General features: G+C 42.4%; 1 protein-coding gene across 2 annotated transcripts; it reads left to right on the plus strand.

The window, feature by feature from the left end:
* Window positions 1-672: 672 nt before the first annotated feature.
* nlrx1 (NLR family member X1) lies at window positions 673-18627 on the plus strand. Of its 2 annotated transcripts, XM_074639982.1 has the most exons (13): window positions 674-874; window positions 2595-2648; window positions 5436-5548; window positions 5863-6256; window positions 8874-9105; window positions 9811-10969; window positions 13191-13374; window positions 13608-13703; window positions 14377-14463; window positions 15671-15922; window positions 16274-16478; window positions 16584-17366; window positions 17732-18627. In XM_074639982.1, exons 2-12 carry the CDS (start codon window positions 2632-2634, stop codon window positions 16731-16733), a joined length of 2889 nt encoding a protein of 962 aa, XP_074496083.1. In that variant the 5' UTR covers window positions 674-874; window positions 2595-2631; the 3' UTR covers window positions 16734-17366; window positions 17732-18627. The 2 variants fall into 2 exon arrangements, with proteins under 2 accessions (XP_074496084.1, XP_074496083.1); XM_074639983.1 differs by lacking the exon at window positions 14377-14463 and having other exon boundaries at window positions 673-874.
* Window positions 18628-19045: the final 418 nt, after the last annotated feature.

The following is a 19045-nucleotide window of genomic DNA, read 5'->3' on the forward strand; positions in this document are numbered from 1 at the left end:
GATAAAAAAGTAATTTCCTCCTCCACCAAAGGGTCAGTTTTCCCATCTGGTCCGTTTTTTCAGAATAAACTCAGTTTCTTGCACAGTCTTTTCAAGGTCCTTCTGATACTGATGATAATGTGGTGCTGATGTGCCAAAAGATGAAGTATTTGGTTATTTGTGAAACCTAAACTAAAGTATAACTTCACAAGATGCTCCACGTTCCTCATTTTCACACTATTTCCCCTCTAAACTAACACGTACAATTACTACTTTATAATATTATGACTTTATTCTCATAATATTATGACTTTATTCTCATAAACTTGTGACTTTATTCTTATAATATTACGAGTTTTTTTCTCTTAGACTTATGACTTTATTCTCATAATATCACGACTTTATTCTCATAAATTTATGACTTTATTCTTAGAATATTATGAGTTTTTTCTGGTAAACTTCTGACTTTATTCTCATAATATTACGTCTTTTTTCTCGTAATATTATGACTTTATTCCCGAAATCTCAGATTTATTTTTTTTCATCAATGTGGCCCTAATACTCGTATTCTTATTTTCATTTTCTTCAGTAGTTAAATCAGTGAGTAGTTCTGATCCTGATCTTCACTCCAGACCAGCTGGTGGCGGTAATGAGTCATAAAGTAGTGACCAATAAATCTCCAACGAAGATGAAGAAGAAAAAGAAGAAGAGGAGGAGGAAGAGGAGGAAGAGGAGGACATATGACCGAAGTATTTCTTTGGTGTCACGCTGCAGTATTTATTTAGTCAACAGGGAGACACCAATATAAATTATGAAGAATGAGAATGACTGAGAGTAAATGAGGTAAAGACACATCGACCGATGGGAGAGGAGGACACAGGACCAGAAGACCTCTGTGAGTTATATAACTGTTTTATTTTCCATGACAGGACATTATGATTCAGAGTGTACATGAATAAAACTTGTAAACGTTAAAGTCAGCTGTGAGACATATTTTAGCTCCAGTTGCTCGTTTTTCTTGTTAGTGTGACTTTATCATAAACTATTATTAAGTTAGGAGTGCCAGTAGGTTGCTCCCTTTTTATGAGACATGTCTTTATACCAGCAACACAGCAGCACTGCAGAGAGAAGTCAGCTGGAGATGTGTGAAACAAACCCTGAGGACCTTCTTACTACAATAGTAAATACACTACAAATATTATTATGTATTATATTAGTACATAATTCTAACTTCCCTAAAAATCTGCTCTGTCTTAAAAATATGAGACGACCTGATAGTTTGAGGAAGTGGAGGATGAGTAGATTGTTGTCACATTGTTTTAAAGGTCCCATATTATTAAAAAGTGTTTTTTTTTTCACGTTTTTTTATTATAAAGCAGGCTTAAGTCCTGTATAAATACTGTGAAAGTATCGAAACACTCAATCCACAGAGAAATACACACAGTTCGTATTCAGAAACTCTGCGTTTGAAACAAGCTGTCAGGATTTCTGCCCATTCGTGATGTCACGAAATATACAATATTTAGACCCTTGACACAATTTTAAATGTAAACATTCTAAATGTGTCCCAGTTTATTCCTGGTTGCAGTGTATGTGAATGACATCAACTGACAGGAAGTACACATGGACCCAAGCTGTTGCCTAGCAACGCAATTCTGTTGCAATTCCGTCAAAATGCGCTAAAACAGAGCGTTTCAGACAGAGGGTAAATACAGGCATATTCAGGCAGACGGTATGAGGAAAATAACGTGTTTTTTTTAACATTACAGCATGTAAACATGTTCTAGTAGAAACACAAAATACAAGTATGAACCTGAAAATGAGCATAATATGGGACCTTTAAGTCTCTTCAGAGCAGGGCCGTAGGAAGCTCTGGACATGTGGGGGGGCCTAATGTAACGGGGGTCTGGGGGATCCTCCTCTATGGCGTTTAATTTGTATCGAAACCTGCGTGCACACAGAACAGTAATCGCGAAAAGCATCCTCTCGGGGGAGAATTTCTGCTCCGCGTGCACAAATGCAGCAGCGCAACTGCTCAACTCGCTCGCTCATCAGGTTGACTTTTGAGACTTTGGAGGCGGGGGTTGAATAGACAGTTGCTGATGTGTCCGCTCATTGATTGGTCACTTTCAACACCTACAGTCTCTGACGGCGAAGGCAGATCATGAATAATTCATGAACATGTGACACCGTTGTCCTTGTCCATATAGTTGTTATTTCTATTTCTGTGTAAGTACTTATAGAGAGCTGCATAACACCGGGCTCAAATTCCTTGTACGTATGTATGTACACATACACACAGGTGTCAAACTTTCTCTCCTTATTACTCAGCTGCCCGTACAACTCGGTTGTTGAATTGGTGCACAAGGACTTATATTGTGCGATTGGCAGTTAATATCTGTGCGTGTGAAATAATATACAGTAATTTCCTGGTGAGCATGTTTTATCACACTTGCAACATACAACGTAAATCTGACGCCATTTCTCTTGAGTCCTTCTCTGAAAGGATAACATTTTTATAACACAAAGAATCATTAACGTATGTTTGTAATGTAAATATAAGGACTGAAATGTCTTTACGTTGTCTCACTTTGGATGCTAACTATTGTTCACAGAAAGCTCCTGGGCATAAAGAGGCAGCAGAACAGAAGGATGAGCTCACTGCACAGGTTGGTGACAAACTGTTATCGATACTGAGCCTCAAATGTCAGTCATGTGTAAACTGTCTGATGGTTATTGATTTGGGATGCAGATGTTAAATAATTCTCTGCAACATTTTTCATTACAGCTTGGTAATAACATGGTAATAGTGGGGTAATAATTTGATAATGAAGAGGACATCTTGTTTTTTTTTTTTATTTATTTATTTTTTATTTTATGCCTTTATTGAAGGAGACAGAGATAGTACTGAAAGGGGATGAAAAGGGATGACATGCAGCAAAGGGCCACAGGTCGGATTCGGACCCTGGGCCGCTGCGGTAAGGACCTTGGTACATGGGGCGCCCGCTCTACCAGGTTAGCTACAGTGGCGCCCCAAAGAGGACATAGTTAAAGCTGCAGTAGGCAGAATATTTTTGCCTTCATCGGGCAAAAATCCCATAATAACCTTTCAGCATATTGTAATTCAAGTGTTCTGAGAGATAAGTAGACTTCTGCACCTCCTCATGGCTCCGTTTTCAGGCTTTAGAAAATCTAGCACCATGATGGAAGACTTTGACCAATCACAGGTCATTTCAGAGAGAGAGAGCGTTCCTATTGGCTGTGCTCCGGCTGGTGGGCGGTGCTTGGTATTTAGTAGTTGCCGACATCGCGCTGCAACAGGAAAGAAACTGGGACACATTTACGTTTACAACTGTGAAATGATCTGCCGGCTACTATGAGCGTAATACCTTCAAAATCACATGAAAAGTCTTAGACGTCAAAATTGATAATTATAATATAATAATGGTAAAATAAAATAATATAAAGATGATGAATATTATAATGCTGAAATTCATTCTCTCATTTGTTCCAAACATCGCCTTTTGTTTCTTAGTAGTAGTAGTTTCTTTTATATAACCAAGAATCAACGAAATGTTTCTATTTCATTTCTCACTACTTTCAACAAACACATTCGATGCTATTGGTGACGTTTTGAATAATTATTGTAAGTTTGATTGAAATGCTTCCCTTGGTGTTCTGAGGTGAATCCATTTCGATCCCTATGTACACTGTGTTGTGGAATTTCTGACACTCAGGTTAACTCAGTCAACAGGAAGGAAGAGGCCCCGGAGCTGTTGATGTCTTACACATTAAGTTTATTGAAGCTTGATCAAGGAGCAATTATCAGGTCTCCACATTTGATGTGCTCTCTGCGTGAAGGCCTCACAACTCTGCCCTTTCTCCCTGGTGCTCAGTGTTTTATCCTTATCATGTTTTGACTCACGTGATTCCTCTGGCATCTCTGACCCTGGTTGCCCCAGCAACTGGCTCTATGGTCCCCACTACAGACACAGCTGTACAGATAAGGGTGGCGCCCCTAGGCAGGACTCCAACCCAATAATGTCAACACGAGGGACACTCTGAGAGACACTCTGACCTCCCGACCAAGGAGAGAGGAATTGATAGAAAAATTCCATCACACACTGGGTCATGATTTTTGCAGCTGTTTTGCAGGATTTTGAGGTCAGAATTTATGAATAGACTTCTTGGTTGTTGAGTGTTTTCACATATGTTGCTGGGCCTTCCTGGTTTTTGTCACAATATGATTAATGAAATGCTTCCAGAAACATTTCCAATAGTAGTTTCAGTAATTGTGTCCATGATGCACACTTAACATTGCATTATAGCGCCACGTGTCATTGTTTATGAGTGTAGTCGCAGGTGCAGCAGACCACACTGCTAACCAGTCACCCCTGATGTGGAGTGTGATGGAGTGTGTACTTATGAGGTGCCCTGTTTCTCACAGTGCATTTGAGTCTGATGACCTTGTTTTACATCCGTCTGTGACCACATGTATTTCTTTTTTCACCACCACTTTGGTATCTGTGCTGAGGTGAATGAACCCAGCAGGTTTTCTGTGCAGCCTCTCTGCTGCATGTGTTTGGATGACTGTCAGACATCTCTTTCTGATGCTCCTGTTGTCCTGGAGTTGCTGTGACGAATTATTATGGCTGTGTCAGGGCTCCAGACTAACCTTTTACATCAGTTGCACTGGAACTTTTTCTTTTAGGTGCACACAAAATTCTTCACCGTGCCTTTTGGCACCGCAATATATTTTAAGCGTTTTGAGAGTTCCCATAGGCCTACACTAGTGATGTCACCATAACAGACATTTAGTAGTCGACACCAACACGATTCTCGATACCAATTCGATACGAAGGTAAAAAACAAAAGTCAAACAATAAATGTACCATGTATTTCAACATCCACTCCTTTATTACCGTTGTCATACTGGTTTTTGTTATGAAGCTAAACCGGTCATAATTCCCTCTCTATTATATATTGCTTTAGTTTTTACTGTCTCTCCTCCTGCGTAATAAGAGGAAGTAAAGAGCTACTCACATGAGCTTCACTTTATTTTCTCTGCTGCCTTCTGGGAAAGAGACATTCATCATATTGCTTCATATTCTTGCTTCATTCCTTAGATTGCCACACAAAGAAATCCTCTTTGATTATACTTGTCGTGCCATTTGGAGTTTCTCAGAGCAGCATTGGACAAGTCTTAGTTGAGTTTCGAGATGTGATTGTGTGCGTTTGTATAAAATGTCAGTGCCTTGGGGTATGTCAGTTTACCTGCTATAACCTGCCTAACAGCTGTTCTCTGCCAATAAACTACCATGTGAGGCTGATATAGGATCAGTTTGAATAAAACCGCATTGTGAGGAGAGTGTGTAATTAACTGTGGGATTGAAGTGACCTTTCTAGCTTGTCTCTGCGGATTAGAACCAAACTGTATGATGTGTTGTGTTTTCCAGACAGCTGAGTCAGCTGCTTGGAGCATGGAGGTGGAAGAGGAGGGTGGAGGTTTCTCTGTATGCCGCCACTGGCTTTCACTGCAGGACCTTCTGCTCCACCACTTCAGAACCAGGTGCACTACTCAGTTTGAAGCTTTATTGCTATTTGACAACATACAGTGTGGCTTCCTTACATACAACTACAACAGTAAAATAAATGTTGATTTTAACTGTTTAGACTTCATTACACTTTTATCCACTGAGTCTTTCAGTCAAAGGTTGCAGGACGGTGGTAAACGTGACCATAGTGTATATGTATGAAGTACTATTAGTTGTAGCAGTAGCAGTGGTAGAAACATTAGTTGTTCTTCCCTGATGATGTCATAGCGATGCCAGAAAGGGAAGGCACATATACTCAGTGTAACTACGCACCTTTTCTCTCTTACAGTGGACCCAATAGAGATCCACAAGAGGAAGCTCTTCCTGTGGTTCAGCCACCTTCCTCAGGAGGAGAAACAGTTCGGTGGTTACTTCAGCCCTGAGACCATGCATGTGGATCCACTGATCCTGGAAAGAAAAGCTGAGGAGAGGGCAGGACTGCTCAGCTCCCCCCTCCAAACCCAGTCCCCCTCCACCCCCTCTGTGATTGTGGAGCAACTGTTTGAGCCCACCGATGCCTGGAACGAGGGCCGGGGGCTCAATGTGCTGCTGTACGGGGCCGTGGGAACAGGGAAAAGTACAGTGGTCCGAAAGCTGGTGCTGGATTGGTGCGCTGGGACCACCCTGACCAACTTCAAACTGCTGGTTCCTTTCTCTTGTGAGGACCTTGGCCAACTGTCAAAGTACGATAACCTTCCTCTACTCAGTGGCATTTTTCACGGTTCTCTCATGTCATATATATTCAATTCAATATTTGTATTGCCATGTCAACCCACAGTTGATTGGAATTTGTTTCGGTGCAGTGCTCATTAAAAACAGACCAAAGCACACACATATAAAAAAAAAAAAACATAGTGCACATAGGAGACGACCACATACATTTATACAATCATTCAAACCAATAAAATCCTAAAATGCTAAAATACTGTGAAGAGCCTTGTGCTATTGCATCTTCCCCTAAAGTGTCTAGTGCAAAGCATTCCTAAAGTGCATGTTGGATGGAGCTCAACTTCCTCCTGCAAAGTGCCTATGCATTAGAGTTTAGGTGCCTAATAGCATCAGGGTTCGTGCTGTTCCTGAGGGGGGATGTCCTACACCTCAGACTCTGAAATCTCCTTCCAGAAGGAAGGAGTATGAAGAGAGAACTAGCAGGGTGGGAGGGGTTGGTAATCACCTTCTGCGCCCTGTGGCTGATCCGTGTGGCATAGATGGAGGCCACAGATGGGATGTCACATCCTATGATTTTAGAGGCAGTTCGCACCACTCTCTCTAACTGTCTCCTCTCAAAGGCGGTTGTGCTGCCGTACCAGACTGTGACAGAGAAGACCAGGACACTCTCCACTGTGGCTCTATAAAATTGGAGCATTGCCTCTCTAGCCACACCAAACTTTCTAAGCTGGTGCAGGAAGTGAAGCCTCTGGTCGACCTTGCTGATAATAAGGCTAGTGTTGTCCTCCCACTTCAGAGTGTGGCATATGCTGGTGTCAAGGAATCTAAAATTAGCCACTCTCTCCACTAGATTGGAGACCAGGATACCAATTTTAACCACCTGCTTTCTATCTGACAAAAGTCCAGGATCCAGTGGCAGAGGGACTGAGCAAGATATATCTGATATCTTGAATGTGGAATCATGTTATATTAGTCATTTCTCCAGCATCAGAGCCGATCAACACATTCTAAGCATACAGCAAACTACTGTTATTGTTGCTATGGCAGTATACAATATATTTGGAAATTTTTTTTGTTTATTTTTCACATATTTCCTGTTGTTTTATTATTTTAAAGTGTTTTCACCTCCTTTCACCACAGACAAACTGGGAATTACATTACATTTAAAATAATTTACATCTTTGACATAACCTTTTACATTTAAACCCACGTGAAGAAAGAGTTTGAAGATATCCAGCGTAGAGTCCAACGCTGTTGGACCAGTACTGTGCAGAAGACACATGGACCGCGGGCTGCGCGGCTCGGCTGCGCGGCTCGGCTGCGCGGCTCGGCTCATCTACAGATTCGACGTGTGTCGCCTATTTTTTCCGCGTGATGCGTTTGGCTCTCAGCAAAAATAGACAGTGAAAATGATCTGTTGAGGGCTGCAGTAGCAGCCTTGCAGCAGCAACGCTGTCTGTGTGGACACACGTATGAGCGGCTGCAGCCGCACTGCTCACCCGGTCTGTCGGGTGGCTCTAACCTGTTAACATGGCTGCCGAAATGAAAAGTAACCGGTGACGCCCAGCCCTACAAGCCGCTGGGGTTGGGCTGGTTGATATTAAGCCAGAACACCGGACCTGACGGTGTACTGAATTTAACCACTAGGTTTCGCACTTGAGTCAGCAGCCGCTCCACCAAAACTTGGAGGAACGGTCACTAAAATGAAAATTAGGGGCTGCACGATACTGACTTTTTGCCGATATCCGATATGCCGATATTTTCCAACTCATTTTGGCCGATGCTGATATACGCACGTTTTTTTTCCACCCAACTGCAGAGAACCTCAAGTCTAACTTTCTAGTAAACAAACACAACATGCTCCTCTTCCCCCTTCCCACCTCTACTGAAATGTGATCTTCTTCATGTTGTCGGTGTCAGTCGAAGACACCGGCCTCGGCTCAGCAGATTCCCACGACCTGTCAGACACTAGTGGCTCCGTCAGTCCGTTTATAAACGAACATAATATTATGTTAATCACGTTGTCATATTGCTTATTACTAATGCAACATGCTGGATTTGAGGATGTGAGGCCATTGGCACCTGTTGCTGATGTCGGCTACTTTTTTAATTTGCCAGAACGTGTCATGATGACAAATTGCCGGATCAACCGGTTGGCATAAAATCAAAGCGGTGTAAGCTGGTGGCCAATTGATCGAAGCATCCATAGAAAAAACAGATACCGCCCGCCCAGCCCTATTGTACAGGTGCTTGATGCGTAACACTCAGTACATGGATTTGATTGAGTGTACAACTTAAATTCAATGAATTGAATATGGGTATGGTCAGTGGTCAAGGTCAAGGACCCCTAAACTGACACAAATTAGCCTCGGACCCCCATTTGATAATATTTTGTCCTTCTGATTTTTGATTTTTTATGTTTTATAATAGAAAGTGTATGAAACCCATGACCAAAATAGTCATACGTTATGTCATTGTGTTACTTATGGATAAATTATTCCCCTTTTTGCGGGGGACCTCCTGAAGGACAGACCCCACTCTGAAAACCACTGAGTTATACAACATCAGCTGCGTCACACTGCTGTTAGTACAGTATGTTAGTAATACAGTGATAAATTCCCTGCCTCATAGGGCGGCTTCCTTAAGGGCCCTGGTGAGCAGGAAGTACCTCCACCTGAGGAACCACCCCCTGCTGAGTGGGGAGGGAAACCAGGCCAAGGATGTGCTCTTCCTCTTCAATGGGATGGAGAAGATGAATCTGGACTTCCGAATGGGAGCCACGGAGCTGTGCAGTGATCCTAATGAGTCGCTGCCTCCAGGTGTAGTGGTGGTCAACCTGCTGAGGAAATACCTCCTGCCTGAGGTAAGGCACAGGCCACCATCACTGCCACGTTATTTCTGATTCTCTGAAATCTGCCTTAGACCGTCATCCATCTATTTGCCATGTTGAAATGCCGCCATGATAATGGTTGGTAATGTGGAGCATTACTTAAAGGGCAGAAGGACAATTCAACTTCATTCTCGATGCCATGCCACACAGTTACTGTTAACTTGGTAATCTGAAGAAACAAAAATAATTTAGTTTGGTACCAAATACAAGTACAGAGGATCAGTACACAGCCTTCCTATCCTCCCCTTTACTTTTAGAATTTTAATGTGAAACATCTGCAGGAAGTACTGAGTTTCTCTGACAATATTTTAACAAAGTAAAACATTTGTGAATGAAAGCAGAATTTTGTTAAAAAGAGAAAATATAATCAGAGTGGTTAGTATGACAAGACTCTGTGGTTATACTGATGGAATTAGAGCTTTGAACAATGTACCACGTGAGCCATTATAGTCCAGGTCATTTCCCCCATTTTTCATTAGGGACTGGGCTCTGTTCTTCAGAGGCATGCTGTGTTCCTGCCCAAGCAAAATCAATGAAAGTAACTGAGGCGTAACAAGCCTAGGAGTTTGCAAAAGTATCCTTAGTAATCAAAAACATCTTTTTTTTAATCCTTGTTTAGTTCTAAAGTGTGTTAATTTATTTCCAAGTTATGGAAGTTGGCTGCTGTATGTTTCCCAGGCCAGCATCTTGGTTACCACCAGACTGTCTGCCCTGGATCGTATTCCTCAGAAGTATGTGAGTCGCTATGCACAGATTTGTGGCTTCAATGACCCGGACCGCCAGCGGGCCTACTTCACCAGCCGCCTACTGCAGCACAGCGAGGAGACTACACGTAACCAAGGGGCCCATGCTCTTATAGAGCTGCTTTACCTCAACCTACAGAGAGAAAGCCAGCTGGCTACAGCCTGCTTCCTCCCCTCCTACTGCTGGCTCACATGTGCTACCCTACACTTCCTCCATTTCACCGACGCCAAGGCACCCATCCGCACGCTGACTGGCATATACACCAGTTTCCTCAGGCTCAACTTTGGAGGTGAGGTGCTGGGCTCAGGAAGCAGGCCCATTCAGGAGCACCACAGTCCTCTGATGTTGAATGTAGTCCGTAGACTTGGGAAACTTGCATTTGACGGTGTGACATACAGACGCACGTCATTCTCAGAAAAGGAACTGGAGCAGTGGATCGGAGGGAAGACCAAGACGGATGAGGAGCTACATGAGCTGGCTGTGTTCAGGATTGACGTACTAGACTTCTTCTTGGTTCCCTGTGTAGAAAGAGGCAAGCATTTTCCAAAAGACCCCAGTGAGCAAGATGAGAAACGCTATGTATTTGCTGTCCCAGCCATGCAGGAGTACCTGGCGGCTCTCTACGTGGTTCTAGGAGAGAACAAATCGGCTCTGGAGAAGGTGACCAAGCAGGTGTCTGTGGTCATTGGTCAGGCAAGTGAGGATGTCGGTGCCCTCGTCACCATCCTTTCTAAGTTCACCGTTCTCCGAATAATTCCTGTATTCAACCTCCTTAAGCTATTTCCAAAGCTCTATGACAGAATCATCAGTCACAGCAGAGGCAGCATTGCCAAAACCATGGCAGCTGAGATGTTCCGCACCGAGGATAGCCACAACGAAGATGTCCTGGATCAGGTGGAGCAAAGCCTCCTGGGAGTCCACGGGCCGCAGCCACAGCAGTACAGTGAGGGCCAGCCTTTTGAGCTCTACCCCATCTTCATGGGCGGACTGTTGCATTACGGTAACCGTGTCCTTCTCCAGCAACTTGGATGCACTATTCAGAGCACCACTGTGGCCCAGATCACACACGTCCTTCGGAAGTACCTTGTCAGAGGTAACGTGTATGTTCCTTTTTCAGTCTTGTTTATACAGCATGCTTTGTTTTCATGTTTCAAGAAGCTGAACCTACCTTGGTTTCAAATATTACAAATCTACTGACTTTAAGTTGATATTAATGATTGTATTGTTAAGTGCTGTGAAGTCTTTTAACTTAAAGGTCACCTATTATGCAAAATGCACTTTTCCATGTCTTTTAAACATCAATATCTGTCCCCAGTGTGTCTACAGGCCACCATAGTATCATAAAAGACCATCCTCTCTCTTTTTCTCCTCCTCCGTTTGTCCGGAAATGGGTGCAGAAAAAAAATTCGCTTTTTTTCCTTCTCTTCTGACGTCATTAGAGAAATGCAAGCCATGTAAGGGTTTCCTGGTCGAACCAGAGAGAACCTTCAGTAGCTGACCCCGCCCCACAGCGCGTCACTGTCTCTCCTCCTCAACCGAACTTGAGCAAAGTCTGCAAGAACCATCAGAACAGGCTTCATGTACTCCCATCATCTAAATATAACATGTTCTTTCACAAAGGCTTTATGTAATTACACTGTTTAAACAGATGATATTTATATATTATATATATTTGATGTCATGCATGTAGCAGAGTACAGGTAGTAAATAGTGACTTGTAAGCAACACAACACATTTCTGTTTCACAGTCAAACTTTATTTGAGTTGACAGATGACAATATTAATTATTCACAGCATTTGTAATCATCTCACCTGTTAGTTAGTTATGTTAACATGGTACAGGAGAAAGTCTTCAGCTCTGGTAAACTATGGTAAGCTAAGCTCCGGTGGTCTGTAGTCATGGTAACACAGAGACAGCTACTACTGTAAATAATATACCATTACTCTGATCTTCCATACATTTATCTTTTAGCAGAAATAATGAACTGACTACTGTTTCACATCTTCTATTTTCCACCCTGATGGTCGCTGTGTTTACACACCGTGTCATAGCGGTAGCATGTAGCTAACCCGTTAGCATGTAGCTACATGCTAACGGGTTAGCTCTGTATCTCCCATCTGCTCTCAGCTGTCTGCTCTCCTCTGGGATGATTCTGTCGGTCATTTCTCACAGATGGATCTGTAAAGACAGACGTAAAACAGAGTGTATGTTTACGGTTTACAGAGTTGATGCATAAGGTAAACACTGAGTTAACTAACAGAGCTATAAATAGTATTATTTACCTGAGAGAAACCGTCAGGAAAACCTGGAATCTGGACCGCAGATGTTCATCATGTGTCGCCGATTTCTGATCAGATTCCTCCGGTAACGTGCGCTGGGTGAAGTTTCTGGTTTATAAACTTTAAAGTGGTTTATAAGCTCTATTCTAGCTGCCTCTCCCTCCACTCCTCTCTCCAGAGCTTCTCCGGGAGGGAGGGGGAGGGTGACGCTGTTGTTGAGGACGTTTGATTGACAGAAAACGCTGACCAATCAGAGCAGAGTGGGAGGAGACAGGCTGTGAATCAGTGGTTTTCAGACAGAGGCTGAATTAGGCTCTGAGGCAGGCAGACTCAGGCTGCGGTATGAGAAGAATAAAGGGTTTTTTGAACATTGCAGCATGTAAACATGTTCTAGTGCAACATTAAAATACATCTATGAACCTGGAAATGAGCATAATATGTGACCTTTAAAAGAAACTTACAAGAAAGTCCTCATTTGCTCGTAACTGGGCTAGTGTGAGTTGAGACAAATGAGAAAGTTTGTGACCCGGCAGCCATGTTGAGATCTGCTGAGGAAATACCAAGCACCGCCCACCAGCCGGAGCACAGCCAATAGGAACGCTCTCTCTCTGAAATGACCTGTGATTGGTCAAAGTCTCCCATTCTGCCTACTGAAGCTTTAAGTTGCACAAATAAACACTTTCAACTAAAAAGTTTTGAGTATTTCTCAATTCTCAGACGTTGTGTGACTTCAGTGCTCGCGAGGCAGAAAGCCGTGGGAGTAAATAAGCATAGTTAAAAATGTATTTTTGGAAGTTGTGAATCGATTCAGAATCTTAGAAGATAAGAATTACATTAATACATTTTCCCCACCCCTAGAGGAAATATGCCCCAACATTGTATACCAGGATTAATGGCATTGTGTATTGAGCCCTGCCTGAGCCAAGACTGGAGGTCTTTGGTGCATTTTTGTCTGTTAAGTACACTTATTTCTCTTTTGCTTTAGACAGAAAGCTGAATGGATAATGAGATATTTCTATCTTATTTAATGCTAGAGCTCAGCAAGCCGCAGCCACCAGAGGAGGTGATGGATCTACTGGTCCTTCTGTATGAGTTTCAGAACCCCAGACTGACTGCCGATGTTCTGGCCTCAATCAGAACCATCCGCCTCACCAACATTCGTATGACGTCACTCAAATGCTCCGTACTGAGTTCTGTGCTGTCATGCACCCCTGCAAGGTAAAGTATGGATTGTGGTCTTACTGGTACCTGTTCAGTATGTAGCGACTAGTATTATAGAAAACAGTGTTTTCTGTTTTCTTTTTGCGGCTCTGTGTGATATTTTTATTTCTAAATTACCTTTTATTTACAAAGTGGATCCAAAGAATCTCCTTCTGAACTGGAGTTGCAGCTTCAACTGTTATTGTAATTATAATCTTGGTCATATTTACTGTTATGATGTCCTCCTGTAGTTATCAGCTTGAACAGCTGGACCTGTCCTCCTGTCTCCTGACTCATGACATGCTTCAGATTCTGGGACCTGCCTTCAGACACACACATAACCTCAAGTGAGACAAAATCAATAACTTTGTTTTTTTGTTTCGTTTTTGTTCTTTGTGGTTTGCAGTGAATATACACACGTATGTGTATATATATATATATATATATATATATATGTGTATATGTTGATTTACCAAGTTGATAACCACCATCATTACACGGCTGTGTTGAATACGCGATTCTGATTGGTCAATCACAGCGGTCTGTAATTTCTGTATAACAGACCGTTGCTATGTATAACAGACCGTTGCTATGGGCGCAGCTCTGATGTTGGACTCTGGAGGACCGTTTTTGTGTCAAAATATTGATTTCTTCAGTAAGTAGCCGTGTAATAAGCGGGATAATGTACAGCTAGCGGGTCATTGTTGTGAAAGAATCAGCATCGCAGCATCGCAGCATCGCAGCATCGCAGCTTCGCAGCATCGCAGCATCGCAGCATCGCAGCATCGCCCTGTCTGGGATTCTTTCACAACCGACCGAAATCTTGCATCGGAATGATTTCAATCAGAATGAAACAAAGTGTGCATGTAAATGTAGCTTGTGTTAAACATAATCCTCATTACTGATGTTTTTTTTAAATGCAATTTAATTGACTTCAGATGACTCCCATGCTCGTCTAGCATGTGTATGCTGTGTGTGTGTGTTGTGATTGTTGTGTCTGCCTGTCTCTGTTGTCCTCAGTCTGCAGTTTAACAGCCTGGGTCCTGAGTCCTGCATCCTCCTGAGAGATCTGCTGCTCGACCCCAAGAGCTCTATTAGATCTCTACAGTAAGACGACGCTTTTATTCATGTCTTCATGTTTTTTTAGCCTGAGTGTCCAAAGGAATCCTCGCTTTACGGTGCTGCTGTCTTTTAATTTGGAATATGCAAATTTCAATTAATTATACACAGTATATTCCCAGAGATTGACAGATAGAAAAGACAGGCACTTTGGATATTTCACCTGGAGCCTGTACAGCAGATTAACGGCCTGATTAAATCACACAGTGGCCTCAGCTCAATTTCATTCCATCAGCGGGGCGTTTTCATGTATACAGGGACATTATTAAAACAAATGCATATGTAACAGACAGCTGTGTCTGCAACATCCTGCTTCAGCCTCCAGACTGTGGTTGAGAGGCTAAGAGGAGAATCCTCCCCAGCTCCTGACTTCATGAACCCGGGGGTTAACCCATCTCTATTCTCAGCAGCTGGTAAACTATATTCAGCACACCTACCTGTCCTGAGCTGCAGACACACACACACATACTGGACATGCCCAAATAGTCTGTGATCTCAGTGCTTCTTGCTATTTCTGAAAAACAATTCTCAACTGTTATGATCCAACTGTTTTCACAGGCTGAATGGTTCTAACCACGACAAATAAACTGAATTTTATGAGCAAAATCAGCTAACTGCCCCTTTTAACCAGTGCTTGCAGCTTTTATTTTGAGGTTGCTGTATAAATGCAGCGTTTGTCAGAAGATTAGTAAAACTTTGTTCAAGGTTCATTTATTGTCATTCTACAATGCAGGGTTGCACAATGAAATAAATGCAAGTTGTCACTTTATGCTGCACAAGACAAACAAAACAAAAGAAAGAAACAATAAATGTTCAATAAAGACACATTCAGTACTGTAGATCAGGTTTAAACATTGCAATTCCAAAACTTGTTGTCCGTATAGGTTCACTTTACTTCCAGGCAACAGACTTGTCATCAATGTAAACTTTTACCACGTCATTGCTGTACCAGCACAACTTAAATGTGTCATGGTGGCTCTTGGCTCAGCTCTCTGTGAGTACCCTCCACTATGTAGAAAAAACACATGACGTCTATCCATAATACAGAGTCCATACCTCTTTCTGACCATTTGCTAGATGTCAAACACAGTCTTTCTTTATGCCATCAGGCCTCTTGCAGGTGTCGGTATTTGCATGTACAGTCTGTTCTGGGTAGAAGACCAGCTGTGTCTCATTATTTCCATGTGTTCTTCAGACTGTGTGACAACCCTCTGCTGGAGTCTGGAGCATGCACCCTGATGGAGGTTTTGCCAGAGAACCAGTCCCTAACACACCTGTCCCTGATGCACACCGGGCTGGGGGACCAGGGGGCCTTGGATCTGGCCGAGAGGCTCCAGCAGCACACGGGGCTCCAGGAGCTCAACGTGGCCTACAACAACATCGGAGACAACGCTGCTCTGACTTTAGTGGACGCCTGCAGGGAACACCCCAGCATTCACACTGTGCAGTAAGCAGCTCTTCACTACATCCACAAACATGAATTGCAATCTGACAGCCTCATTCAGACATTAAATCACTTCAATGCTCATGTGATAGTTGGGAGCTGGTGTGTGAGAGGGGAGGCTTAAAAAGAAGGAAAATAAAATTCACAAAACAGTGAAAGAAAAAGAAAGAAAAGTTTCAGTGCAGATACAATAGAGAGATAAAAAGTCCCAAGTTTAGTAAAAGCAGTTGCAGACAAAACCATTTTTAGCCTGGATTTAAAAGAGGCTGACATTGTGCTTTAATGTCCAACATGCTAGCTGTTACACATAATCCATGAAGAATGTCTCACATTATGTGTTGTGTCTTTGTATAGCTTGTATCTGAACCCTCTAAGTGATGTGGGGAAGCAGTCCCTGTATGTCCGAGGTGTTCCCAAGAGCCACAGTGGCCGGCGAGTCAAGGTCCTGGCTTCAGTCACTGAGGGCTCAGACATCTCCGAGAACTGGCACCCCATCCTCAGTGTGATACGAGAGAACGCCTCATCCTGGGACCGGGAACGTGTCCAGCAGCAGCTTAAGGTACACACGACTGTGCAGTGCAAATTAGGGAAAAACTAAGTTCCATAAGCATAAATGAGGTCCATTGTTAGGCGTGTGTCAGTCACCCAGTCTCCCTCTGTGCAGGTTTTCCTCAGGGATCTGGAGTGGGGGCGTCAGCAGCAGCCGAGCCTCTGGAAGAGGCTGCACTTCCGTAGGGTGGAGAAGGACGTCCGGCAGACTCTGCGGATGCTGGAGAAGGACGCCCCGCCTCCATCCACAAGAAAAAGTAAATAAACAGTAAACACCAAGAGGCATGTCAGGTTTGAATCAGAGTGTGTCCACACCACAGTTATTATCCTAAACTAATACTAAAACCAAAATAAGCGGTGAAAACTGAAATTAAATAAAAAACAATATCCTTTACTGTAAGAAAAACTAAACTGAAACAATATTGCCTGGTTAAAAACTGAGTAAAAATAAGGCAAAAGTGAGCATGGCTCACGTACCCCCGCTCACTGCTTGACCTCTACTAAAGTAGGGCCAACGGTTTTGCCCTTTTGGAAACATTTAAAAAATGTTGGGCAGCCTGGACTTCTAATGTTACGCTGTCAACTCACATTGTCACTTTGTTACGTTACGCTGTTGCGTTATGCTGTTGCGTTATGCTGTTGCCTTATTTTGGCTTTCATTTCATATCAGATGTCTATTCTCAGAACAAAATGATGTAATACATATTCTGTGCTGTATTTGAAAAGATCAGTGCTGTAATGTTGATGAGAGAGTGTAATTTAAACGCTGTTGCATTACGCTTTTGCGTTACATTACGTTGTTACATTACGTTACGTTGCGTGTTAAGTGTGATAGGTGGCTGATATGAAACATACTGTGTGTTTGGTTCAGGCAAGTCGACATTCAACGTATCCCATGGTTTGCAGAAACGTACAATGCCGACATGTTTTCTAGTGACTCGGTTGTGTTTGATTCATGCTTGTGAAGTTTGATCAACCTCAGTAACCCACTGGAGCAAGAGATGGAGACAGTATTAGGTTAGGGTGAGATGTGTGGTACACAGTATACACAGTGTAAGATATATGGGGATATAGAGGAGCTGACTTAGTTCAGTTGGTAAACCGCCTCTCTAAACATTGTAAATGTTGTTAGCTGAGGTTAGACCTTCAGTTGGATTTATGGTGTGTCATTATGTTGTAATGGGATGCACAGATCTGATCCACCGATACTGATTTTATTAATTACTTTTTCCATGTCACTGTAAAACTCTCTTTTACTATCAGCTACAGTCATCCAGTCACAGCAGGCCGCCCACAGTGCATAACAAGAGCTTATTAAAAACAAACTATACACCCGCCGTCATTCTGTCACTGTAATTTATCGTTTTATCTGAAATGGTATCAGGAGAGAAAAGTCCAACTGGTGCTTCCCTAACGTCTTCCAGACTTTTGGCTGTCATTGTATTTGGAGCCACATGCAGCCACATCTATGCAAAGCCATATTAATAACTTTTGAAATGCAGTTTTTAAGCTGCCGAAGTGTACATTATTGTTTTTTCTTCCTAATCTATTTCAGCAGATCAAATCTTGTTACTGTACTGTATTAACATTCAAGTGTAATCTGTCTTTGTTGTTCTTATCTGGAGCCAACAGATTGTGTCCTCAGATATTTTCAGCTGCCTTATTTCAACACCAACAGTGCTGCTGTAGTTTGTTTCACCCCGTTAATGCGTGTTGGATTTAATAATGTGTTCAACATCTGTACTTTTTTTTTTGGGACAAATTCAATTGTGTCCGTTACTTAAAAATTGGCATTTTTAGAATATTTTATAGGCAAAGTTCTTGCACACCTGCTTTTGTTTCGGTAATATTTGAGAACTTTGGTTAACAGACAAAATAGTTCTGTAGAAAATCATGATTAAATTGAGGTATCCAGTATCAAAACGACTCAGATGATACACATCCTTGTTGTTTTTGTTAAAAGTAAATACAGTGTGTCTACATTGTTTTGATTTTCAATGTGCAATGTTGCCTTATTTTGGCTTTTATTTCATATCAGATGTCTATTCTCAGAACAAAATGATGTAATACATATTCTGTGCTGTATATGAAAAGATCAGTGCTGTAATGTTGATGATAGAGTGTAATTTAAACCTGTTACATTAAATGTTATGCTGCAATCAGTGTTCTCATAGTTATTGTTAAAACGGACACAGATCAGCCGTAACATTCAGACCACTGACAGGTGAAGTGAATAACATTGATTATCTCGTTACAATGGCACCTGGCAGTGGGGGGGGATATATTAGACAGCAAGGGAACATTTTGATCTTTGAACTCTGTGTTGGAAGCAGAAAAAATGTGCAAGCATAAGGATGATGTGAGCGACTTAGACAAGGGCCAAATAGTGCTGGCTAGACGACTGGGTCAGAGCATCTCCAAAACTGTAGCTCTTGTGGGATGTTCCCGGTCTGCAGTGGTCAGGACCTACCAAAAGTGGTCCAAGGAAGGAAAACCGATAGAAGAGCTACTGTAGCTCAAATTTATGAAAAAGTAAATACTGGTTCTGATAGAAAGGTTTCAGAACACACAGTGCAT

The sequence above is a fragment of the Sebastes fasciatus genome, chromosome 7 (assembly GCF_043250625.1).
Source record: "Sebastes fasciatus isolate fSebFas1 chromosome 7, fSebFas1.pri, whole genome shotgun sequence".
Taxonomy (NCBI): domain Eukaryota; kingdom Metazoa; phylum Chordata; class Actinopteri; order Perciformes; family Sebastidae; genus Sebastes; species Sebastes fasciatus.